The sequence below is a fragment of the Rousettus aegyptiacus genome, unplaced genomic scaffold, assembly GCF_014176215.1.
Source record: "Rousettus aegyptiacus isolate mRouAeg1 unplaced genomic scaffold, mRouAeg1.p scaffold_m13_p_4, whole genome shotgun sequence".
Taxonomy (NCBI): Eukaryota; Metazoa; Chordata; class Mammalia; order Chiroptera; family Pteropodidae; genus Rousettus; species Rousettus aegyptiacus.
This window is the reverse complement of record NW_023416307.1, coordinates 144,442,808-144,469,077: the sequence shown is the minus strand read 5'-3', so window position 1 is coordinate 144,469,077 and position 26,270 is coordinate 144,442,808. Positions and strand designations below refer to the sequence as shown.

The following is a 26,270-nucleotide window of genomic DNA, read 5'->3' as shown; positions in this document are numbered from 1 at the left end:
GTTGTGAAGATTAAAAACGTACAATATTTAGCATAGGAAAAACATGTACTTCTATAAAAAGTAATTATCCTTTGAGACCAGTATAGCAATAGCAGCTAACAAAGTGATTTGAGGACTCAAACAACTGGTGGTTCTAGTCATAGAACCTTTGGAAAGCTATTTAACATCTCCCAGTGTTAGTTTTTTTTCCCCCTATAAAATGGGAATAAAAACAATATTTGCCTCTTAGGGTATCTAAAGGCCTCAGTGAAAATAATGCATGAAACATTCACATGTGCTTGGCACACAAATCAGAACTTGATAAAAAGGATGCTATTATCAGCATCCTTTCCAGCTTCCGATGGAAGTACAGACCTCTCAACGGGCAAAACACTGAATTAAAGAATTTAGGCTAGGAAATATTTTAATAGAAAATATTATTTTCTTTCCAAGGTAATGAGGTTTTCAAGCAAAGCAGGAGTAATGACTTTTCATTGTTCGATGAGTATAATCGCCACTAAGCATGTGCCATGCGGTTGCCATGTCTCTACAGTCTCTCATTTAATTTCACTCCCTCGATAATCCAATAAGAGGCATCATCCTCAGATGAAGACAGATTAAGTAACTGATCTGGGTCATCTTGCTAGTAAGCAGTTTCATTCTGGCCCAGGTCACTCCAAACTCTTGTTTATACCACTGAGCTACTTTAATTCTGCTTGCCAAACTGAATGTCGGGAAAATCAAAACCTGAATTCATCCAAAAATGCATTAGATTTTGACAACCTATTCTAATCACCCAAGCCATATAGAACATCTTTGTATGGCTTTTATAGTGCCAGGATAAACTCTTTTAATGTTTAACTATTCCATGAAATCTCTTGAGCATTCCCAAATGAAGCTTTTTCCACGGTTAGATTTCAAATTCTATATTAGCCTGGTCAGATTGCCAAAACAACAGAACATATCTCCTCACAGTTCTGGAGGCTGGAAATCAAAGATCAAGGTGTTGGCAGGTTTGGTTCCTCCTTAGCTTGCAGGTGGCCGCCTTCTCTCTGTGTCCTCACATGGCCCTTCCTCTATGCACATGCATCCCTAGTATCTCTTCCTCTTCACATTTGTTTTTGAGGCAAAACCCTTAACATGATATTCACCCTCAAAAAAAATTTAAGCGCAAGACATAGTATCGTGAACTATAGGTGCGATGTTGTACACAGATCTCTAGAACTCATCTTGCATAACTGAAATTTATACCCATTGAACAACTTCCTATTTCCTCCTTCCCCCAGTCCCCAGAAACAGCCATTGTACTCTGCTTCTGTGAGTTTGATTATTTTAGATATCTCATATAAGTGGAATCATGCAGTATTTGTCCTTTGGTGACCGCCTTAATCCATTTAGCATAACATCCTCCAGGTTCTTTCATGTTTTTGCATATGGCAGAATTTCCTTCTTTTTTAAAGGCCAAATAATATTCCATTCTATGTATATACTACATTTTCTCTTCCCATTCACATGTCAATAGACATTTAGGTTGTGTCAATATTTTGGCTACAATGAATAATAAATAATTCAATGACAGTGGGAGTGCAGATCCCTCTTTGAGATCCTGATTTCAATTCTTTTGGAGGTATACCCAGAAGTAGGGCTCTTAGATAATATAGTAGTTCTATTTTTAATTTTTGAGGAATCGTATTACTATTTTCCATAATGGTTGCATGAATTTGCATTCCCACCAACAGTGCACAAAGATTCACTTTTCTTCACATTCTTGCCAGCACTTGTTCTCTGTAACAGCCATCCTAACAGGTGTGAGGTGATACCTCATTGTGGTTTTGATTTGCATTTCCCTGATGCTTAGTGACATTAAGCACCTTTTCATATGTCTGTTGGCCATTTGTATGTCTTCTTTGGCATCTATTTCAAGTCCTTTGCTCATTTCATAATTGGGTTATTTGTATTTTTGATATCGAGTTTTATGAGTTCCGTATATATTTTAGGTATTAACCTCTTATTAGATATATGGTTTATAAATATTTTCTCCCATTCTGTAGGTTGCCTTTTCATTTTGTTGATTGTTTTCCTTGTCATGGAGAAGTTTTATTAATTCGATGAAGTTCCACTGGATTATTTTTGCTTCTACTGCCTGTACTTTTATTATCATATTAAAAAAAATCATTGACAAGACCAGTATCAAGAAGCTCTCCCTCTGTTTTCTTTGAGGAGTTTTACAGGTTCAGATCTTATATGTAAGTCTTTAATGAATTTCGAGTTGCTTTTTATGTATGGTATCTTATGAGTTCAATTTCATTCTTTTGCCTATATGTACCCAGTTTTTCCAACTCCATTTGTTGATGAAACTATCCTTTCCCCATTGCATATTCTTGATACCCTTGTCAAAGATCAGTTTACTACATATGAGTGAGTTTATATCTGGGCTTTCTATTCTGTTCCATTTGTCTATATGTCTGTTTTTATATCAGTACCATATGGTTTTAATTTCTGTAGCTTTATAATATATTTTGAAATCAGGACGTGTAATACCTCCAGCTTTGTTCTTCTTTCTCAATATTGCTTTGGCTATTCAGGATCTTTTGGGGTTCCATATAAATTTTAGGATTATTTTTTTCGATCTGTAAAAAATATCATTGGGATTTTGTTGGGGTTAGCATTGAATCTGTAAATCACTTAGAAAAGTGTGGATTATTTAACAATACTAAGTCTTCCAAGCCAGGAGGATGGGTTTTTTTTCCATTTAGATGGTTTTAAAAATTTTTTTCATCGTTGTTTTGTAGTTTTCCATGTACTAATCTTTCATCTCCTTGGTTAAATTTATTTCTAAGTATTTTAAATGGGATTGTTTTTTAATTTTCTTTTTTGGATAGTTCATCATTAGTATATAAAAATGTGAGTGATTTTTGTATGTCGATTTTGTATCCTGCCACTTTATTGAATTCATTCATTAGTTCTAATAGTGTGTGTGTGTGTGTCTCCATGTGTGTAATATGTAGGGTTTCCTATATATAAGATTATGTCATTTGTAAACAGAGATAATTTTATTTTTTATTTTCTGGTATTTCTTTTCCTTGCCTCATTGCTCTGACTAAGCACTTCCAGAACCACACTGAACAGAAGGATCGAGAGTAGAGATCTTTGCCTTGTTTCTTATGTTAGAGGAAAGGTTTCAATTTTTCATCATCGAGTATGATGTTAGCTGTGGGCTTTTAATATAGGGCCCTTATTATGTCGAGGTAAATTCTTTCTATAATTAGTTTATTGAGAGTTTTTAATCATGAAAGATGTTTCTGTGGGAGAATGAGGGCTGGGATTTCCTATTCCACTATCTTACTAATGTCACCCCACTTCCTCTTCTAATAAGGACACCAATCCTATTGGATTAGGGCCTCACCCTTATGGTCTTATTTAATTTTAATTACCTCTTTAGAGGCCTTATCTCCAAACACAATCAAATTGGGGGTTAGAACTTCAATATACGAATTGGGAGGGCGCATAATTCAGTCCTTAAAAAGATCCATTCAGGTTTTTATCCTCAAGGTAGTAAAGTGTTCTTTATAAGTACTTTCAGAAACCCATTGATTGACAAGCGCAATCATGAATCTTGAGCCCAAGCCTCCGGAATCATAGAATGTGAGAGCTAGAAGGGACTTAGAGGTCATAGTTCAGTGCCTTCAATCTTCAGTTGATGAAACTTGGAGCTAGAATGGGAAGGGACTTGGATAAGGGTCACACAGCTGGCACCCATTCTGGAACCGAGAACTTCTCATGTGGTATAAAGTTCATATCATTGCAATGCACCTGGCTATTTAAAATCTGATTTTATATATAATATAATATCATGACCACTATTCACCACTTGAATTTCACCAACGCATTCATTTGCACATAGGCAGATGGCAACTCAGCTCATGCCAAGCACTTTACTTGGAAATGCATTGTCTCATTTAGTCCTCACTGCAGCCCTATGAGGGAGACCCTAAGATTTCCTTATTTTATAAATAAGGACATCTAAGAGGTTAAGCTGCTTGCTCAAGGTTCTTCAGCAAGGAAGAGGTACAGCTTGAGGTGGACATGGATTTGAAGGTTTAGTTGCTGATTAATTGAATAGCTCCTGTTTCTGTTCATTATGAAAGCTGATTCATCAGCTTCTTTCTCCATTCCTATTATGACTTATCACTGCAGGTTCAACAAGAGGTGGCAAATGAGGACAACTATAGAGCTTCACAGGGCATTGGCAAAAGGTTTTTGTTCTGCTTGATCTTTGCTTCTCATGCAAAAAAAGGATTGCTGGGGAAAGCAAAGAGTCCCTGCACAGCAGGGCCAGGGCACTTTAGGCAGGGCTAGAGAATATTTTATAACAAAAACTCTTTATAGTGACTATAAAAATAACCTGTCCATGATTTTTAAAAAACATATAGGCAATATAGAAAAGTATAAAGAGAAAATTCTCTCATATTCCTGATCCGTTCCCAAGTGTATTTTTCAGAGGTAATTATCGCGACTTTTGTGTATATATTAAGAAATATGTTTTAAGCACATATAAAATATATGTAAATTAATGTAGAATGATGTTGTACTTATTGTTCTGCCATGTACTATTTTGTTGGTTTTGTTCTTTGGATTTCACATATGACTGAGGTGATATGGTATTTGTCTTTCTCTGTCTGACTCGTTTCACTTAGCATAATACCTTCTGTGTCCATCCATGTCGTTGCATGTTCTGCAACATACTTTTTAATCTCAAGTATGTCTCTGATATGTATATAGAGTTCCATTTCATTCTTCTTAATGATGGCAAAATATTTCATTGTAGATTCGAATATACCATGATTTATTTAATTATTTCAATATTAGACTGAATAATATCCCCCTCCCCAAAATGTTCAGATATTAATCCCTGTAAATGCTACCTTATTTTAAAAAAAAAAGTCTTTACAGATGTGATTAAGTTAAGGATCTGGAGATGAGGTGCTTATCCTGGATGATCTGGGTGTGTCCTGAGTGAATCACAAGTGTGCTTATTAGAGAAAGGCAGATAGAGATTTAACACACTCAGAGGAGATGGTGATATGAAGACAGAGGCAGACATTGGAATGTCATGGGCACAAGCCAAGGAGTATCAGCGCCATCAGAAGCTGGAAGATACAGGGGACAGATTCTTTTCTAGAGCCTCTAGAGGCAGTGAGGCCCAGCTGACACTTTGATTTTGGATCAGTAATATTGATTTTGGACTTGTGGCTTACAGAACAATGAAAGAAGAAACTCATGTTATTTTAAGTCAACAAGTTTGTGGTAATTTGTAGCCACAGGAAATTAATACAGTTCCCTACTAATGGACATTTAGGGTGTTTCTACCATTGTAAACAAGAGCTATAGCCTTGTTTATACATGTATAAATAGTCTATTTGTGTAGCTTTACCCACTGTACAATTTCATTGGTAGGATAAATTCTAAGAAATAGAATATCAGAGGCAAAAGTCTAGACATATAAAACAAAGATTTCATCAGGCCTAAACAGAATATCTTATGGTTCCCAAATGGACTATATGTTAAAATGTGTGTCTTTGAATTTATAGCTTTAAATATGTTTATTATAAAACAAAAGACTAAAACCAAATGTCCTAACTCCTCAAGTCAAGAATCAACTGAAAGAGAAGAACAAACACGAAAAAATAATACAAAAGGAAGTAATAAATAAGAAGACAAAAATCAGTAAAATATTGAATAACAACAAAACCAAGAAAAGATATTTTAATATAATCAATGTTTTGCCAATATAATTAATTAGACAGCCTTCTAGAAAGACTGAGGAAGAGAAAATATGCAAATAAGCAAATTAAAAAGTCAAAAACAAGAAATTATATATAATAGAGATTTAAATGCAATGAGAGAATATAAAAATATTTTATAATAAAAATATTAAAAGCAAAAATTGACCTGAGACAAACTAGGAAACTTGAACAGACTTATTAGCACCGTGTGAAAAAGTATTTCAAAGATCTCTTCTTATACACATTAAAAATCACAAGCCCAGATAGTTTTAGAAATGTATTCTTTCAATCTCTCAAGGAATGTGTAATCCTTACTTAATATAAATTGTTCCAGAGAATAGAAAAAGAAAAAAACCTGCTTTACTCATATTCTGAGTGTAATATAACCTGGACTCAAAATCTGTATGAGGACAGTAGAAGAGAAGACATTTCTGGGTCTGGGTAAACATAATTGTGGTAGTTATAAGTGATATACACCAAATATTTTCAGTTCTACCCCAGCTTTCTGGACAACAGTAGGATTGCATTTATTAGCCCACTTGCAGGTAAGTGGGGTCTCTTAAGTTCTGACCAATGATTTATGAGCTTCCAGGCTCTCGCATTTAATGGCTGGTCTGATGTCAAGTGTCTCTATACCTTTGTCACGGCAACCAGCAATGCGTGAGCTGACACTTGCTCTATCTGGGTCTCTGAATGACTACAATGAGCAGTCAGATGCCTGCTGACCAGTAATACACAGGTAGCGCGTGTAAGGACTAATCCTTTGCTATTTTAAGCCACTGCGATTTGGGGGTTGCTTGTTATTGCAGCGTGATCTAGCCCATCTTGGCCAATACAATCGTCAGTGACACTCACTATTCATTCCGACTTTCTTCCAGTGTGCCCACCCACACTGCGAAACTAGGAAAACTGAATACAACCCTTTTCAATTTTCTTTGCAGCTAGAGTCCTTGACGGGATTAAGTTCCACCAATTAGCTGCACTTGAAGTTGAAAATGTGCAGCAGGCTGTTTTCCTAGAACCCTTGCTGTTCCTTTGCTTAGCATGGTCGTGGAGACTTTACGAGGGCAGCGTTGTGGAGTCCAGTCACTAGCTTTGAAGTGAGAGGCTATTTTCGAAGCATCAGGATCTGGTGTTGGCATTCTAGTGTCCAGTCACTAGCTTTGTGGTGTCCAGAGGCTGTCGTGATGGGAGCTGGCAGCTTCCTGCTCTGTGGATCACAGCCCCAGGGGAGGTCTGGCAGCCAGCTCCTCCAGTGGCAGCTCTCAATTCCTCCTGCTCCAACTATGCTACTAGTAACAGCACCCCTGGTCTATTCCAAGAGTCATTCCTGGAAGCCCAGCCTAGGGCTTGCTTTCTTGTCCCTTTTAATGATTTTATAAGCACCCAACTCTCTATAATTAAACTATTCTGCATATATGATTTCTTACATGCAGTTAAACCCTGTCTAATTTAAGGCCTATCTAACTTTATAAATACAGATGCAAAAACTCTTAAGTATTAGTTAAGTAAATCTAATAGCATACACACACACACACACACATACATCTGTGTGTATTATACACACACACATAGATACATACATATATACATAATGTATACAAACCACTAATCTAAGGATGCTTTAACATTAGAAAGTCTCTATATGCAACTCACCCTCTTGATAGACTAAAGGAGAAAAATAACAAAATTATCATAATGCAGGAAAAGAATGTAATGAAATTAAACAATTTAAGATAAAAACTCACAGAAAACTAAGAATAGACGATAATTTTATTTTCTTAATAAAAGCTACTATATTATTTAGGGTACAGTGAGCTGCTTTAACAAAAGGGTCTGAAACTGTGGCTTACAAAACAGTTTATTTCTTTCTCACTTAACCATCTCATTGTGAACAGTCCTGATCAGGGGAATGGATGGCTCTGCTCCCTGTCGTCATTCAGGAATCCAAGTTTCCTCTAAGTTATAGTTCTACCATCTCACAGGGGTGTCATTGTCTTTAGTGAAAGCTAGGTGGCTGCCATGATCAAGTCCCAGCTGTTAAGAGAAAAGGCATCATGAAGGAGACATGCCCAGTGTCTTAAGTTCCAGACACAGAATGACTCATATCATTTCACTTTACGTTTCAATAATGTTAGTTTAGACACATGGCATCATCAAATTACAATCAAGTCTAGGAAGTGTGCCAAGCTCTAGCTCCATTGTCATGTGTACGAAACCATTATTCATTGCTCCACATCTACTTGGCTATGTCTGTCTACCTTAGTCACTTGCAAGGGTGCCCCTGGTGACAGCTTATGCCATTCCTGGGGCCTTAAAGACCTAGAGGTGAAGAGAGAAGACCTGAGGGAGTCATGGTGAGCCATCATCTTGCATTTCTGGAGTGCATGCTTGGCGGCAGTGCTGTTCCCACAGTCTAAGGGTCCCCGCGTGTGCACTGGCCAGACTGGATCTGCAGAGAGAGGCTTTCGAGAGGGCTGAGTGATGAATCCAAACATGAAGGAGGGAAAGGCCTCCTGGGGCTGACCTTCACCACTGGGAGATAGACGTGGCAGGATACCCCCAGTAATACTGCCCCCTTTTCAACCCCATTAGGCTTTCCTATGACTTGGTTATTTCCCAGAGCCTCATGGAGACATGCTGCAAAGTCTGAGCAGCCGCTTTTGTGAAGCCGGGGCAGTCTTCCCCAGCTGCCTTGTTTGCTTCCCCCACCCCATTTCCTGCCTCTCGCTTCCTTGACTTTTGCGTTCCCAGGTTTGCTCCTTAGAAGGTCCAATAGAGTGTTAACATGTAAACTTTTACTTTAGTTTCCATTTTCTAGGGCAACTTGACTGAGACATCATGAAAAGAAGGGAAAGATGGACTATGGTGAACAACTAGGAGTCTTTATATCCAAGGCCAACAGGAAACATCTTACTGAAAGGAAGGATTTTAGATGCGTTCCCTATGAGATCAGAAATAAGGCAAAGGTGCCTGCTCTCACTGTCCACCATCATACTGCTGGCTCTAGCAAATGCAAAAAGACATACGAAGGAACTAAATGGTTAAAGGATAATAAGGGAAGAGATAAAATTGTTATTATTTGCAAATAATATGCTCAACTGTATAGAAAACCCAATAGAATCAATAACAAACTGTTAACATTTATGAGTTTAGCGAGGTGTCTCAAAAAAAGATCCTTACAAAACTCAATAGCATTCATCCCTTACACAAGCAATAAACAACTACAAGATATAGTAGAAAACATGATACTTTTCACAAGTACAAAAATTATAAGTATCTGGGAAGCAAGAAATTAAAGAGATATCAAAACATCTTTGGAGAAAATTTGAACACTTAAAAAAATGAAATAGAAAATGATCTGAATAAATGGAGAGATAGTTCACAATATTGGACTGGATGAGTTAATATTATAATGATGCTAATTTCCTTCAATTTGACTACATAGTCAATGTAACTCAAGAAATATTCCAGCCATATATATATTTTTAGAGACTTTACTATCCTCCTCTAAAATGTCTAAGGAAGGAATCATGTCCATAAATAGCTAGGATCACTTTGAAAGACAAGCCAAGAAGGAAGACTCATCCTCCCAGATATTAACATATATCATAGAAGCGGAAGCAGTCTGGTAACTGTGGATGAGCGGTCTAGCCCAATAAGACAGAGCGGAGAGCTCAGAAACAAACCTACATGCACAGGAGAGAACTTGATAGATCATAAAGTTGGCACCACGGATCAGTGGAAAAGGGAAAGAATGCCTCAGTATTGGAGAAAAGTAAAACTGGGTCCTTACCTTCCTCTGTCTATGAAAGTGACCCACAGATGGAATAAGGTCCTATGGAAAGATAAAACTATAAAGTTAAAAAAGAGAGTATCTTTGGGATGGGAGTGGGATTGAAGGATTTCTTAAGCAATACCCCCAAAACACAAACCACAGGTAAAAAATAAATGGATTATATTACACCAAAATTAAGAATGTATTTTAAATCTGATACAAGTGACGAAGATGACATTTGGCTTGAAGACAGGGAGATTCTTACATCACTAACAAATGACACAGAAATAACATCTAGATATAAAGTAATTCCAATAGATAAATAAATGTTCATAGAGAATATCTAAATGGCTGACATTGCTCAACTCCATTACATAACTGAGAAATGCAAAAGAAAATCAGATACCATTTTATAGCCACTAAGTTGGCAAACCTTAGAGTAGAGAATCAGACAGTCTCAAGCGTGGGTCTCTGGAGAGCAAAATGCCAGTTCTTAGGGATGTTGCATATACTCCACAAGCTGTCTGGCCCGCTCCTGGGAAAATACGATGGAGAAGTTTGCTTACAGCTCAAGAAGGGACAGGCGTATAGGTGTTTATCTCAGCATCATTTGGCAGTGGGGCAGGTGGAGGCAACCGGGCTCTTCTCAATAGGGGAATGGAATGAGTACTATGGAATAGATGCAACCTATGGAATACTTCTCAGCAGTTAGGTGCAATGAACTCAATACGCATGTGCATCCCACGTAGATCATAAAATCAGAGTGTTGACTGAGAAAAACAGATGAAGATTTATGGCACGATATGACTTCTGCATATTTTTACAAGAATAGCAACATATGCAAGAGTACTTATCAAGTCCATTAACACAGGTGCCGATGAGGAAAGGAGACGTATAGGAGGAGTGGGAATCGAATGAGAGAAATTGCAATAAAACACAGACTGGTGACAGTAGAGCCACTGTACGTGGTCCGATCTGCTTCTTTAACGAGGGGTACAACCAGAGTCACCCCTTTTAGTTTCTTAAATTTGACAAGAAGTGATTTTAAATAAAATAGTTAAAATTAAAACTAAGCAAGGAAGCAATTTGAAATGTTTTTTTTGGCAATTTGTTGCAGACACCAGGTCTACTGTCCTTGGGTGGGCCCCGCCCTGCTCTGATGTAAGTAAACAACTCTTATTATCTCACTTTCCATTCAGCTGTTTTGCAGAGAACCACCACCACCACGCCAAGATGGACGGAACTCTCAGCATTAACCCCTGTGCTAGGAGTTGCCACTCTGTCCCTCCAGATACATCGTTTTCTCCTCCCCACCCCACTCCTGGCTCTGGGAGGCTGACTGTCATAGACAGAATCAACACTTCCTGCCTTCGGCTTCCGACTGTTGCCAGTGAAGAGACAGGCAGGAGGATTAGCCTGTTTCAGGGAACAATCTGTTCCATCCCAGGACCCGGAATGCTACAAACTATTGCTAAATCCAGTTCTCTCCTTGGAGGTCACCTTGTTTCTTTGTGGCAGTTTAATCTCTGGGGTCTCATTGTCTTTTCCTGTAACTTAGTATCAGTTGAAGGCCAGCCTGGTTCCCCTGAATGTTCTCAGGGAATAAGATAGGATGGTTCAGGGCAAAGTCTGCAAAATGGCTCCACTTTCTGCAAATAGCAGCTTGGCTAACCAGGTGCCTTAGGACATGGCGGCCTGAGTGGAATCCCATTGGCCCTCGCCACATGGGGCCACCTGCCTTTCATTTGTATATACATACAAAGACCACTCAAAGAACTCTTCCCTAAACAAAAACACATACTTGTTGACTAGGCTTATTTCTTTATTATTATTTTTTTAACAACTCTCTAAGGATTGGAATTAAGTTGAGAAAACCGATGGCGATATTTTCAATGTGTGGCAATGTGCATGAATTATTTTCACACTATGTTGCTTCATTTTGTCTGCTAGAGAATACAAATCTCTGTAATTCCAATTCTTATTTGAACCAGTTTTAACATCTTACTGGCTTCCTGTTAATTAATGAATTGAATAAAACCTTTGACTTGCATTCAATTCACATTTTCACCTGAGTCATGATTTTACCTTTTGGAATTATAATTTAGAATAATGAAGAGCAATAATAGATACAAAATGCTTACTCTGCCAGAGATCCTCCAGTAAGGACTATGATGATTATTTCATCAGCAGACTGAAATAGTAGACAGAATGCACCAATAGATCAGCAAAGGCAGAGAGGTGTTGATACAGAGTCCAGCCTGACAGACGAGGCCAGGAAGGGACGAAGAAGTGGAAATCCTGGCTAAGTAGGTAACTGTGTCCCCTCATCTTAGGTGTCTCTCGGTTTCAGCACAGGATCCCACCTGGAACAATGAGGGGAGGTCATGCCATGAGGCGTACGTTGAACAGCCAGCCTTCCAGAAGAGCAGACATGTATCTGGACCTGAGGACATCTTTATCAAGGATGCCAGTGCCACCAGGATGCCTTCTCTCCCTGTCTGTTCGTCGGCTTGATTCTCCATTCCCGTACACTGACCTTGTCCACACAGCCAGGAACATGGCTGCCAGCGACCCCAGGTGTCCCTCCACAAGGCTGCAACTAGGAGAGACAGAGTCTCTTCTCAATTTCAGCTCCAGAGATTTCCAAGGATGACCCTAAGTGGTTTGGGAAGCTGTCCATCTCAGAACATTCAGTCGTGGCCATGTAAGAGAAAGGCATTTCTTATGTGAACCACATGGCCGGAGCCAGGGAGGGCGTGGTTCCAGGAACAAGGGGGAGACTGCTAAGCAGAGAAGGCAGAATATTCCTTCTCCCCCTTCTCTGGGTTGTCTTGGAAAACTGAAGTATAACCTACGTACGACCAGTCAGATTGCATTGCAGGGGGCCAGCAGACAATGGTAAGAGGAAGAACAGTCAGGGGTAGAGGCTGATATATCATATTGGGAACAGCACCATGATTTTGCACAGAAGATGTATAAATACCTGTGAGTTAGATAAATAATGGGCTCATATAAATGTTTTAATTATCCTTTATGTGTGAGCTGGCATGCTAGACTTCTTACAAATCTCAGTTAGCCCTCACAGAAGCTCACTGGCAAGGTACGTGATTTTCACTCTCACTCAGCTTCAGATAAGGAAACCAAGGGCCAGAGAGGTCATATATTTATGAAGTAGCAGAACCAATTGGAGGCAGTTTGATTCTAAATACTATTTGCAATTTCCCTTTGGTTTTGTAAGCACATATTGTAAACATAAACTTGGACATGACTCTGATGATGATTTATTTATTTTGAGTGCTAACTCATCTGAGCAGAATGACCATGCCACAATGAGGGTATATGGAAAGAAACTGGGGCTGACATGTATAAGACCCAGGAAAATGAACATTCATGTACTGGGTACAGGAAGAAAGCCTCAAACAAAATAAACCGGTATGACGAAGGAAAGGGAAATGAAGGCTGCAATTTCTGACAGGAAGATAATCTCTCCCACAAAGATAATCATTAGACCATGAGACTCAGACCTTGAGAAACGGCTGAGGCCACAGCACAAGATATTTAAATGAAGGGAATTAGTCTCAAAGAGGCCTCTCAGGAACATTTTGGCACTGACCTAAAGTGACAGAATCGAAGGACCCTATTAATGAATGCCCTGTCTTCAGGCCTGGTTCTCGTGACAACGGTAAAAATTACTTTGAATCAGTTTGGAAAGTTCTGTTATAAAACAGAGTGCTGTCTAGGTCTCATTTGCCAGGCAGTGGCCATGCCCCCCGAGGGCAGAGCTGTCAGGGCAGTGGGCCTGTTCCTGACACCTGAGCGTAGCTGAGACAGACGTATTTTCTGAACCCCCAAAGCAAGACATACGAATGGCAAGTGATTTTTAAATGACTTTTTAATATGTGTGTGTGTGTGTGTGTGTGTGTGTGTGTATGTTTTAAAAAAGATCTAAAGCATAAATAGATAATCACATTTATTTGAAAAGAAGGAAAAAAGTCTGGGCCATGTTATCACCATTGACATAGGGAACCAAGGGGAGGGGCTAGCAAGACAGGGAAGACTGATCATGTTGCCAGGTGCCACACCCTAGGTGCCACCGCAGCCCCAGTGTAGCCTGTCCCCAGGGTTAAAATAATGCCATCCAGAGAGCAGAGGGAGACAGTTGATCAAGCCTGGAAGTCCCGGAGCAGTGGTGACAGCAGGATGAAACCAAGTGAAAATTAAAAATTAGGCCTGCTCCAGGAGACTCGTCCGCATCTCGCTCGCTTGACTTTGCAAATTACGTCCCTCCTCTTTTTTCTTCTCTGCATCTTCCTCAACCCTGCATTCTCTTACGAATGCAAATGAGCTAAAGAGATGTTAAGGATCCAATTATATTACAATGTGAATGACTATGCAAAGCCACAAGGTACACTCGTTTTGGAAAAATAAATTTTATTTATCCGAGATAGTTGAGAAAGAATTAAGATAGTTAGAAACTCTCCACTAATTTACCATAACCAAAGGGGGGAAACCTCAATAAGGGCAGGAAAACCAATCAGGAATAGGAGACTAGAGCACCTCATTTGGCATTTACCAATCAAAATTCTTGAAAAATACCTAATAAAAGGGATACATTAGGGGACTGGAATTTGCTTATAGGTTCTGCTGGTGACAGAACGAAGTATCTCAATCATTGCAATCCTAAATTAACATAGTTGTAAAGTCTTCTTTCTAAGTTGTAAATAAACCTAATGCTTAGGGACAACCATCTGCTCAAATTCTGACTTAACAGTTCTCCCTTGCTAGCAAGAAATCCACCCCGCCAGCACTCCTTGGACTATTTTGGCAGGAGTTCTCATGTGAGAGGGTGAACCACCAGTGGTAAGGTATGCCGATGGGGAGTATAACTTGATAGTGAGGACATTCCTCATTTCTTTCTTTTCATTTCGGGACCAAAAATGCTGAAAGAAAAACAAAAACCTAAATTCTCCCTTCCGTTTTTAAATAATTTACTGTTTGTAAAGCATAACCGAAGTATCTTATTTGAGCTTTACAATAGCACTGTGAGGTGGGCACTGTCATCTACATTTTTCAGATGAAAACAATGAGGCTCCAAGAGAGTTGACTACATGACAAGAAAGTTGCAAAGCCAAATGACCACTCAAGTCCACGGGACCCCAAATGGGACTATGACACAACTCAGCACCACCTCCGATCTCGAAATGTTTGTTTGATGAAAGTTGTTGTAATCAGACTGTTCGACATGGAGAGTAAAACAAAAAATTCTTCTGTCGAACATCTGCCAGTTCACTAACTCTTCTCTCTTTAAAAAGGAATGATGTTCTTAAATGCTCATGAGATGATTAGAACTTAAACACTATCTATTGACATCGTGATAGTCATACATATAGGACTCTGCTAGACACCTAAATCAAGCATGCTTTTTATAGCCAGAAATAATTTACTGCATAATGTCTGCTAGTAAATTCAAGCATATGATGATCCTAAATGTGTCTTGTCAGGAAGTAAACTGTTCAGGTGTAAAAAGGGCACGGTATCTATAAATAGATGCACCCACCTTTGCATCAAGACGAATCTCCATGATCATTTCCTTTCTTCTGGTTTCTATCTCATTGTGAGTGTGGAGCTTTGTGGAAAGGGTGGTCTAAGCCTCTTTATTTTTCATTATTTCTTCTAAGATTTGCAACCTCATTGCTATTTGGAATAAAATTCTCATAAAAATGAGCTTTCGACCTGTCCAAAGATACTTGTCAATTTTTTGTTTTGTTTTCTTTTTTTAAATTCTGTATTCTCTGGAGTGGAGAATAGGGTCTCTTTATTAGCTGCTTCTTGGTCTTTCACTTCAGGCAGTTTTGTTTTCTTTCCTCTGTAGTTTCAGCCTGTAAAAATCAACCGGAATGTTAGGTTTAATCCAGAAAGAAACATCCACACGGGGCAGCAGCTTTGTTCCGGAATCTCCCTCTTTTCTCAGGCAGAGGATTACAAAGATGCAGTATCGATTTTCTGTAGAGTGGTCTTTTTCCTTTTTAAACTTTGGGAAAACCAATTCTTAGATCTATGGATAAAAGCCTTCAAGTCCACTAATCCCCTTCTCTCCTTGGAAATTTGTATTTTGAAAAAAAAATAATAATTCTTCGGATCATAGCATAGGTTGGCTCATATTTGGAAGCAGAGGATGGCTCGTATTTAGAGGTTGAGAAACAGCTGAGTAAAACTACCCACAATCGCACCATTGTTCCTTTGCATGGGAGGGGAGAGGGAAATCAAGCCCTCCCCAGCAGATTGTAGCAAAAAACAAACAAACAAACAAACAAACAAAAAAGTTACAATGCTTAGTTAAATTTAAAAGGTTTTCTTTGGATACATGTTTTCCTTTATTGGAACATTACTTTGTCCCGCCCCCCTCCCCCCCTTTAATGTCTCTAGAATATTTCACCTATTACAGTAACATGCCAGTCTGGTTATTTGGGTTTAGCTGCTGAGAAGATGGAAGAACTGTTTTGCACACCACTTAAAACAGCAGTTGAATGTAACATTCTACCATGAGACTGGGGACCCTAATTCTACCACCAACTCACAATGTGACCCTGTGGAAGTCCCTTCTTTCTGGGTTTTTCATTTTGTTTGTTAGGAAGTTGCTGAGATTGGTTGCATCCTCTCTTTCCAATTCTCCATTAGCATTTTGGCAGGTGGCAAATTGGGAAGGGGACATGTCAAGGATGGTCATTAGGAGTAGTGGCTTTGTATTTCACGTGCGTTCATAGTACCACCAGCATATCGCTTCAGCCTTGGACAGGGGCTTTCTATGGATATTTTTTTAACCTGTGGTGTTTGTTTTATTGTCTTTCAACAGCCTCAACATAGTTGCAGAACAAATGAGTATCTAGATGGTTTCTTCCTTTAACAATTGCATAGCTGGCATTTGTAGCACACTTGCAATTTATAAAGAATTTTCACATTTGGTGTCTCATTTAATCCTCAGATGCTCATTGCGCTGTACACTGAAAGTGACATACAAAAGAAACACCTGTTCTCCTACCCAAAAGGTCTGAGGACTATCACCTAGGGAACCTAAAAATTTGAGCAATAAGTAAATACATAAGCAGACATCCATCCATTCATCCATCCATCCATCCATCCATCCATCCATCCATCCATCCATCCTTCCATCCATCCATCCAATCATCCATGGAACCCATTCTCTAGTATGAGGGTACACAGGGGAATTATCCTCATATATCTTTTTCATCTTTTAAAATTTTTATTTATTTATTTTTATATTTAATAAAACTCACTCTTTTTTGGTGGTCAGTCTTTGAATTTTGACAAATCATGGAGTCCTTATAACCACCACCACAATCAAGACACAGAACAGGTCTACCACCCTACCCGCCTCAAAAAAATTCCCACCAGCCATCTCTTTGTAGTCAAACCCTTGCTCTATCCTTAATCTTGGCAACCACTGATCTGTTTTCTGTCCCTGTAGTTTTGCCTTTTCTAGAATGTCATATAAATGGAATCACATGCAATTGAGACTGGCTTCTTTCATTTCGCATAATGCATTTGAGATTCACCTGTGCTTGTGCATAGATCAATAGTTTGCTCTCTTTTATTGCTGAGTAGTTGTCCATTGCATGAATATATCACAGTTTTGTTTTGTTTTTCATTCATTCCCCAGTTGAGGGATATTTGGGTTGTTTCCAGGTTTTGGTGCTTATGAATAAACACCAAAATAAACATTCAATATAGTTTTTTTGTGTGTGCGTGTGTATGAACATAGATTTTATTACATTTGGATAAATATCTAGAACTGGGATAACTAGGTCATATGGTATGTATATGTTTAACTTTAAAAGAAACTACCAAAAAGTTTTCCAAAGTAGATGTCCTATTTTGCATACTCACCAGCAATGTATAAGTATTTACTGAGTCCTGAGCTGCTATGTGTGTGGTGTGTGCGTCCTGTCATGCTAACTGCTATATAGTGTTAACAAAGAAGCAACAGGCTATAAATGGAGTTGCTTACGCTAAGCCCCACTGCCACAAACCTAGACTTAGTACCTAACCCAGCTGCAGTTTCAACCTCTCCTAGTAATGTAATTTTAACTAGTCAGTCTGGAATTTACTGGTCAACATTGGTGAGGTAATCCCCAAAGACTCCTTCTGTCCACCCCCTCCCCCCACAAGGAGGAGACCTAAGACCTCTTTGCTAGAAATGTCCTTTTCCCACCCCCATTTCTGTCAAAATCTTCCCTTTTCTGCAGCTTGGTGGAGCTCCTGTTTGCTAGATGGGATGCTGCCTGATTTATGAATCATTGACTAAAGCCAATAAGATTTTACTCATTCAAATTTTGTTTTTTAAGAGTAGTATTTCATTGTAGTTTTAATTCGCATTTGCCTAATGACTAATGGTGTTGAGCATCTCTTCATGTGCTTGTTTGCCATCTGTATGTCTTATTTAGTGAAGTGATTATTTAAACTTTTTACTATTTCAAAAGTAGTAATGTTTATTTTATTTCCACATTTTGGGAGTTCCTTATATGTTTTGGAAACAAGATCTTTGTCAGATTTGCAAATATTTTTCCCAGTATGTGACTTGTCTTTTCATTTTCTTATTAGTATCTTTGCAGGGAAAAAATTTCTTATTTCGATAAATTCTAATTTTTCAATGGATTGTGCTTTTGATGTAGTATCTAAAAATTTATATCATTGTTTCAAGTTCACATAGATTTCTCCTATGTTTTAGTCTAAAAGTTTAAAGTTTTACCTTCTACATTTCTGCATAGAAAAGTTTCTGGGAGGATATGTGTCTATAAAAATTATTAACAGTGGTTTCCTTTGGGGAGGTGTTATAGATGATTTTTTTTTAACTTTCTACATTGTATCTTTGTGAATCACTAAAAATGAGCACTTCTTTTAATAAAATTGATCATCAAAACAATGACATAATTTCCATTTTGGAAAAATGTTAATATAATGCACATATAGCTATACTGTAAAGTTACATATGACCTTTGTAGCTATTTGATTTCCCTGGATGTAACCCCCAGGGTAATCCTAAAGAAGCTGTTTGTTCATAGGATGGTGGGTTATCCAGATTCTAATCGTGGTGTTTTGGTCTTCCCACTGGATGGTGAAGTTGATGGACACATAACAGCTGAAGCTCAGGCTGTACTTGCAAGAACATTGACTTGGAGGCTTAAGACCTTGGTTCAGGTTTAGTACTGGCTTCTCCTTTCTGTGTTTCTGTTTTTTCCTCAGTAAAATTGGGTTTCGTTTATCAAACAATAAAGATTTGTTGAGTATAACTGTGTGTAGGCCCTGTGGCTGGGTGCTAGGGGCCCAAGCTCCTGTCCTGCTTCCCTCACAATGGTGATGGAAGAATCAATGCCCACAGAAACAAAAATATAGCAGGAAATGCAATTCCAGGCACTGAGCTGTACTTTCAGTGGTTTTAATAAGTGGAAGGCATGAGACTGGTTCCATTATAAAGCAAGTAGCATAATATATTGGTTAAGGACTCATGCTCAGCAGCCAGATTGACGGAGTTCAAATTCTAGCTCCACCAGGATTTAGAGAATGTTCCTTAATGTCGCTTCGATTTAGTTTTTCTCCATTTGTAATGTGGGAATAAGAATCATACATACCTTGTAGGGTTGTCATAAAGAGTAAATGAGTTACTATGTGTAAAACACTATATGCCTGGCATATAGTGAGTACTCCATAAATGTTAGCTATTATTGTTATTATTTGGGATGGAGACACAGGTGTTTCTAACACAAAAGTGACCGAGTTGATATTGGGGTAATTTGGCCCTGACAAATTTTTCTCTACTTGTGGTTTTCATTCTTTGTCACCTGGCCAACTTGGTCAGTGTCCACCTACCTACTCTTGCTAATCCATGAACATCCCCCAAGGCTTTATGTGCCATTGGCAAGAATGATATTTCCAGCTAGAGTAAGGAGTTCCAGAAGCAGCTACTGGAAGCTCCAGACCAGCTCTCTAGGTCCATGTGCAGGAGAAGATGGGGTAGTCTGCTCCCTACTGGGAGTTACTGATTCTGCTCCTTATTTTAAGAGGTGTGGCACAGTTTGTCTTATCATTGCAATCATGCATGGCTTCCATTCCCTGTCTTCACATGGACCAAGATAGCTGTTAGATTTCCAGTCATTCCATCTACATTTGTATTTTTCTCAATGATTTCTGCAGTCTGGAAATAAGGAAATAAGGAAATAAGCCCTTATATTGGGCATATACGTTTTCCAAATATTTTCTGTCATATGTATTCCAAATAACTTTGCCAATGTATTATGTCTTTTGTTCTCCATTTGTTTTTCTAACATGAAGACGTTCTCCTCTCCAAAGAAAAATCTGAAGGTATCTTTTTCCTACTTCCCTTACTAGAGGAGGTCAAGGAAAGCTCCGTGGGTGAGAAGCACAAACCAGGTGAAGAGAGCAGGGGAGAGTGTTGTCAGCAGAAGGAATGGCACGTGATTCATCTCTATTACATCTCTCCTCCCTCGCCCCTCGCCCCTGACTTACTTCCTTGGCTATTTCTGATCCCACACAGGCTCACTCTTGATCTATCCTGGCTGCTGTGCTTTGAATATTTATGTCCACACCCCGCCCCCCCCCCCAATTAATTCATATGTTGAAATCCTAATGCCCAATGTGATGGTGTTAGGAGGTAGGGTCTTTGGAGGGGGTGCAGGTGCTTAAGACATGAGGGTGGAGCCCTTGTGAATGCTATCAGTGGTCTTAAAAAAGGAGACCTCATGGAGCTGCCTTGGCCCCTCCCCGTGTGAGCACACAGGGAGAAGTCTGGGACCCGGAAGGGAGCTCTCACTGAGCCTGACCATACTGGCATGACACTCTGATCTCAGACTTCCAGCTTCCAAAACTGTGAGTAATAAATCTCTGTTGTTTATAAGCCACCCAGTTGGTGGTGTTTTGTTACAGCAGCCTGAACAGACGAACACTCTGGCCTTGACTATTGCTTTCAGCTTAAGCCCCTAACCCCTTTAACTGGACTGTGCCAAAGGTCTCAGTTTTTTAGTCTAAAGTGAGAATTTGCTGTGCTAGCTCATCCAGTCACAGATTGGCTGGGTAGGATGGAGTGTAATGGTGATAGAGGTTAGATAATATGAAATAAAATGATGGCACTTCTTCCTTTTTTAGCGGGAGCTTAGAATGGCAACCTCCCATGAGAAAGGGTGTTGTTTTAGCACATGACTGACAAATTTTAGTTCAGTACGTGCTCACCTTCTCAGTCTTTACGTCAGTGAAGGACTTCATGAACACTCACATACTGACCAGTATATCAGTTGGTTTAGGCAAGGTTATGCTGTGGTATAAAATGAGTCCTAAAATCTACGTGGCTTACGACAAACATTTTGCACATGGATGTGGCTAATGCTAACTGGCTTTGGCGCTGCTGTGTTCCACTGAACTGAAGGAGAGACTTTGTCTGGGACATGCTGCTTGCCTGGTAGAAGGAAAGGAGAAAGATGGTGGAACCACATGATGGCTCTTAAAGCTTGTTTGGAAGTGGCAAATATTACATCTGTTCACATACCACCAGCCAAAGCAATTCTACAGCCAAGCCTGAGGTCAACGTGGAGGGAGGATACTTCTCCCATGGGAAGAGGCAGTAAATATTGTGAACAAATAAACATTCATCACAGCCAGCAGTATTACTAGTCCCATTCTGCAGGAAACTAAGGCTAAATGAGGTAGCTTCATCAAGATCAAAGATTCACACTGAGCTCCGTCTGGCTCCAAAGTTGGTCCTTTCTACCATGCAGACTTTGGGGAGGAACTTTTATTTTTTAGTAGGCACCTGGAATTGTAATTTATTCAGGGGCACGACCACTTCTCATCAGCCCCAGAAACTTCTCCATAAAAATTTCTAGAGCTACACCACCTTTTAAAACTTCCTGGAAGGATACGAAGCTAGAAAGGGGTCAGGCTTAGGGAATTGTCCAGGTGAGAGCTTACTCTATGCCATTTAGTAATTTTTTAAACCGTTGAATTATTTATCTGCTTTATGGATTTGTAGATTCTTTGAACAGGGATCACCTATCAATCACCCTTTGTTTTTGTTTTCGTGTGTGTGTGGGGGGTGGGGTGGGGGGCGGTGTTTCTGAGTTCCTCAAAGCTATTATTATTCTTTAGGTCATTCTAGACATTTCCAGATTGCATTGGACATTTGTAGTCACAAAATTATTAGTGGAGTGGACAGAACGCAATTCTTGCTAACGACCAACAATTTTAAATTTAGGAATATAGTTGCAGTGGGGTTGGGGACAGAAATTACAGTCCACACAGAATATTTCGCTATGTTTGTAAATATCTGTTGATTTCAGTGCAGCTTACCTGTTTTAGAACCTCTAGTTCCCAGCTGCTTGGTACCGTATAACATGTGTAGACGCTGACTTGCCAGGTTTCTGTGTGTCCATCGTAATGGAGATTAGGGTGAAGCAAGTGAGGGGCCTAAGGCACCCAATTTAAGGAGGGAGTTGCAGGAACCTGAGAGTTTTCTTGCTTTACTCCAGTACCGGGCCTGGTGTCCATTATGCATTTACCATAACTCTGGAGCGTGAAAATGCCCGGGGCGAGCTGACCTGTGAGAATCACCTGCCCTCTCCTCCCCTCCTGGAAACGCAGGCGATCCCAGAGGACCTTTTGCCCTGTTAACTTTGCTCCGCCAGGGAGGCCCATTTCTAGGTTACCGTGTATGTGTGTCTGGCCCAGGCTTGGTGCGGAAGACAGACACCGAGCGTGCGTTTGTGCCTGTGTTAGGCCGGGCGGGTCCATATCCGGGTGGACAGGGTGGGTGGGGCCGCCGCTCTCTCCAGGTCCCGAGGTGGGTTGGGGGTGGGGAGTGACGCGCCGAGATTCCCTTTCGCCCCTTCGGATCCGAGAGGGGGCGTCAGAAGGAGCACGAGGGGTGTCAGGGCGTGCCCACCCTGCGGATCTGCTCTCCGGAGCGCCCCTGGCCCCCAGGCCTGAGCGATTGCTGGGACTCAAAAGAGCAGGAGGAACCCGAGGAGGGCTCGGCGAACCCGCCACCCGCTCCGAACTTGCCGGGGAAACTAGTACGGAGGGAGGGGCCGGGCCGGGACCGCGGCGGGAGGAGGGGCGGCCGCAGCTGCATCCAGCCCCGTTGGCTTCCTTCCCAGCTCTCCTTCGCCTCCTCCTCCTCTTCCTCCTGTATGAGTCAGGCATTTCCCAGGGATTTGGAGCAGCCACGCGCGGCCCGGGCGCCCGGAGCTGTAGCAGCCGCCGCCGCCGCCGCCACCGCGTTAGGAGCCCCAGAGCCGGGGCCGCCGCCGCGGCGGGCACCCGCGTCCCGGGCGCGCACGGACCATGGAGAGGGCGGCCCAGGGCGCAGACGGTGGCGGGGGCAGCAATAGCAGCAGCCGCAGCAGCAGCCGCGCCACCTCGGCGGGCTCCTCGCCCTCCTGCTCCCTGGCGGGCCGGGGAGTCTCCAGTCGGTCCGCGGCAGCCGGGCTCGGCGGCGGGGGCAGCCGCAGCAGCCCGGGCTCGGTGGCCGCTAGCCCGTCTGGGGGAGGCGGCCGCAGGAGGGAGCCGGCGCTCGAGGGCGTGCTCAGCAAATACACCAACCTCCTCCAGGGCTGGCAGAACAGGTAAAGTGCCCGCCGCTCGCGCCGCCGCGCGCCCCTCCCTGCGCGCCGCTCAGTGTGTGTGTGAGTGTGTGCGCGCGCGATCGTACCACCGGCCAGCGGGGCGCTGCCACCGCAGGGGTGCCCGTCCTGCGTTCCCGATCTCCTCCAGGTGGAGTGCCCGGGATGGGGAGCGCCATGACCCCACCCCAAGGCTGCACCGCAGTGGCGGAGAGGGAGGCGAGAGCCCTGGTTTTCTTCGGTACTGGCACCTGCAGGGACCGGAGTGGCAGGAGGAGCGCGCTGGTCCCGGGCCCTGCCTGCCAGCGGTTTTCCGCACCCCTGAAGAATGGTTGAGAAAAGGAAGCAGGCAGAGGGGACGTGCTTTGTGCCTGGATGAAAAAGCATTAATACATTTAGTCCCATCACAGCAATCCTCTACATAACATAGTTTATTTAAAAGTTTGGTCTTTAAAAACACCACCACTACCAACAAAAACCTGCCACTTGTCCTCGGCGACTTCCAGCGCAGCATGCTACCTACTCTGCCCAGCTGGTGGCTTAGAACCTTCAGTCTCTGCAATCGAAGTTTAGTTAAAAAAACGATAACCCTCTCCCCTTTCAAAATGAGCAGTTTGCTATTTAAATAATAATAATAGTAGAAGTAATCTTTACCCTTTCGATGCCTTCGAAGTTCCCTACTTACTACCCTCACAGTTGGCAAGCCTAGTTGTGGACACGTGGCAGAATGAGGGTGTCTGGGAAAGGGGCTCCCAGAACACTTGGGGGTGGCAGTAGTGTTGGACTTTGGTAGTGAGGACAATGAGGAAGACTTGAAAGCAGCAGATGTGACACCAATGTTTACATTTTTTTAACTTGGTTTTTAAACACAAGCCAGAGGGAAATACAAATGGCCATGCCAGGAGAACGGGGCTTTTTGGAGAGGTGGTTGATGAGATCTTTTATTCTGCCCTTAGGAGTCTTCGACTCCTAAGACTTGGGGTTCTCAGGTGTGCTTGTGAGATCTGAATCATACCCTTGCTCATCTCTGCTGGTTAGGGTAGATTACGTGGTCATCTTTCCCAGTAGATGGTTTGGAAATGTTCAGATTGCTTCCTGCCGAAACTTAGCAGGCAGTTATTTACGTGAAACTTAACTGGGAAGAAGGTGATTTCCTAAGTTGGGAAACTGAGTTGTTTCTATATTGTGCTGTAGATAGAGAATGTTCACCAGTTTTCCTTGGAGATCTATGTTCGTGAAAATTGCATTTTAACTTTTGATGCCTTTTATTTCTTGAAGTAGCCCCAGTGTCTGCTCTTGCCTCTTCCTATCCCCCTTCAGTTCTTGAAAATTGAAAAGGACTAGGTAGAGTGCTTAGGACTGGAGAGAGCCAAGATGTCTACATCCGATTTCAGTTCTTGGTAATTGCGTCTTATTAATGGCGCTTCAAGGTGCCTTGTCAGTGACAGCATTTTGCTTGTGTGTTGCACAGTCACTTTTAATGCTTTTTTCCCAAGTAGCTTATGAGGCCAACAGAGCTTTTACCCTGGATTACAGTTAACTTTACTTGGGGGTTGTATTTTACCTGCAGGATTTATTCTTTCGAGTGGATTGAGGAGTAATTAGAGTAACTTATGCTTTTGTCCAGTTTGAAATCCACTGGAATATTTAAGTGGAAGCAAGATTGAGAAGTAGAATTAATAATAATAATAATACTTACATGATTGCAGGCTACACAGGTACTGTGTACACTCCTGCGGCCTCATCTTGAGTTTGTTACTACGGTTTATAGCTGCCTGCCCATGTTTGTTCTTACCACAGTAGACTCACTGTTTTCTAAGTTTACCGCTAACTCTAAAAGCATTGTTTCTTTCTCATGGTTAATGTCTCAGTGTTGGAGTTTATGTTTCCCACATCTCCTTGCTCTGAACAGGGGTGGAAGGTGATCTGGAAAGCTTTATGATGGCTCTGTGATTGTACTCTACTCCCTTCTCAGGGGTTCTTATAAAGAGAGATGTGGATCAGTTAAAAGGAAGAGAGGCGAGGATAAAGAGAGGAAACCTAGAAAAAATATTCATTTGCTCATGAATTTATTTGTTCAAAGACTATTTTGTTGAGGATCTCCTTCGTGCCAGTTGCTGTTCTAGGAGCTGGAGCTACTTCAGTGAACAAAACCCAAGGGAATGCCATGGTGCAAGTAGGTGGGCTGATCCATGTTACCTGCGTTTTGGGACCTCCTGGTATCTTCCTTTGACAGCTCTTTTCAGATTGCCTGCAGTTAATGGCAATCTCCAGCCACAAGGTTCTTGGCAGGGCTTCCCAGGCTGCCATGCTGTTAAGTGACCTTTACACCAATCGCCCACTAGCAGTTTTTACTCTGGTGTCCTCTTGCATGTCCTCAAATTGCTGTAGGGTTTATATTTTAACATTCGGTATTATATTCTGCCTTAATTTATTTGTAGCACTCTCAGCCCCATCTCCATGCCCCGAGGAAGGCAATTTGGGCCAGAACACAAAGTAAATGACATAGAAATGGGCCACAGGAGGGAAAACTGCACATCGTGGGACACACTCAACTCAGGAGAGTGTGTTTGGGACACTGGTCTCGCTCTCATTGACTGAGACAGTGTGAAATGATCAGAGCATGAAAAAAATGTGTTGCGTTTCTGTAATTCATCGCTATAGTTATTTATAAAGAAGACACTTCAGATATAATAGCATGGTATAGGTTTACAGGGTGATGTTAAAGAGTGCATCTAATGCATCAAAATAAATGAACAAAAAATTTCAGAAAGTAGAAGGTGCTATGAGGATTAAAAAGATTTAGAAATGATGACGAAATAAAGGCAGGTATTTGTGGAAATAATTTTATGTGGATCTAGTGGCTTTATTGCAATTCACATTTTAATTGAGAACACTATCTGTTCACCCATCTTTTGGTTTTCATATGGAGTGAACTCCAAGAGCTTGAGGAACAGGCCAGTGCCAGATCCCACAGTGCCTTGTAGGCCAGGAGAAGAATTTAATACTGTGTTCTGGTCACACAGAAGAATTTTAGGCGGTGGGGGGATGACATGGTCTGGTTTGTGCTTTAAAAAGTTC

The 26,270-nt window shown here is 41.2% G+C and overlaps 1 protein-coding gene across 1 annotated transcript in view; it reads left to right on the top strand.

Moving 5' to 3' along the window:
• Positions 1–22,778: 22,778 nt before the first annotated feature.
• OSBPL10 (oxysterol binding protein like 10) overlaps positions 22,779–26,270 on the top strand; it is a 234,052-nt gene continuing 230,560 nt past the window's right edge. The window contains exon 1 of the mRNA XM_016140772.2: positions 22,779–23,192. Coding sequence (XP_015996258.1) covers positions 22,912–23,192 — 281 coding nt within the window. The 5' untranslated portion in view covers positions 22,779–22,911. The remainder of the gene's footprint in view (positions 23,193–26,270) is intronic.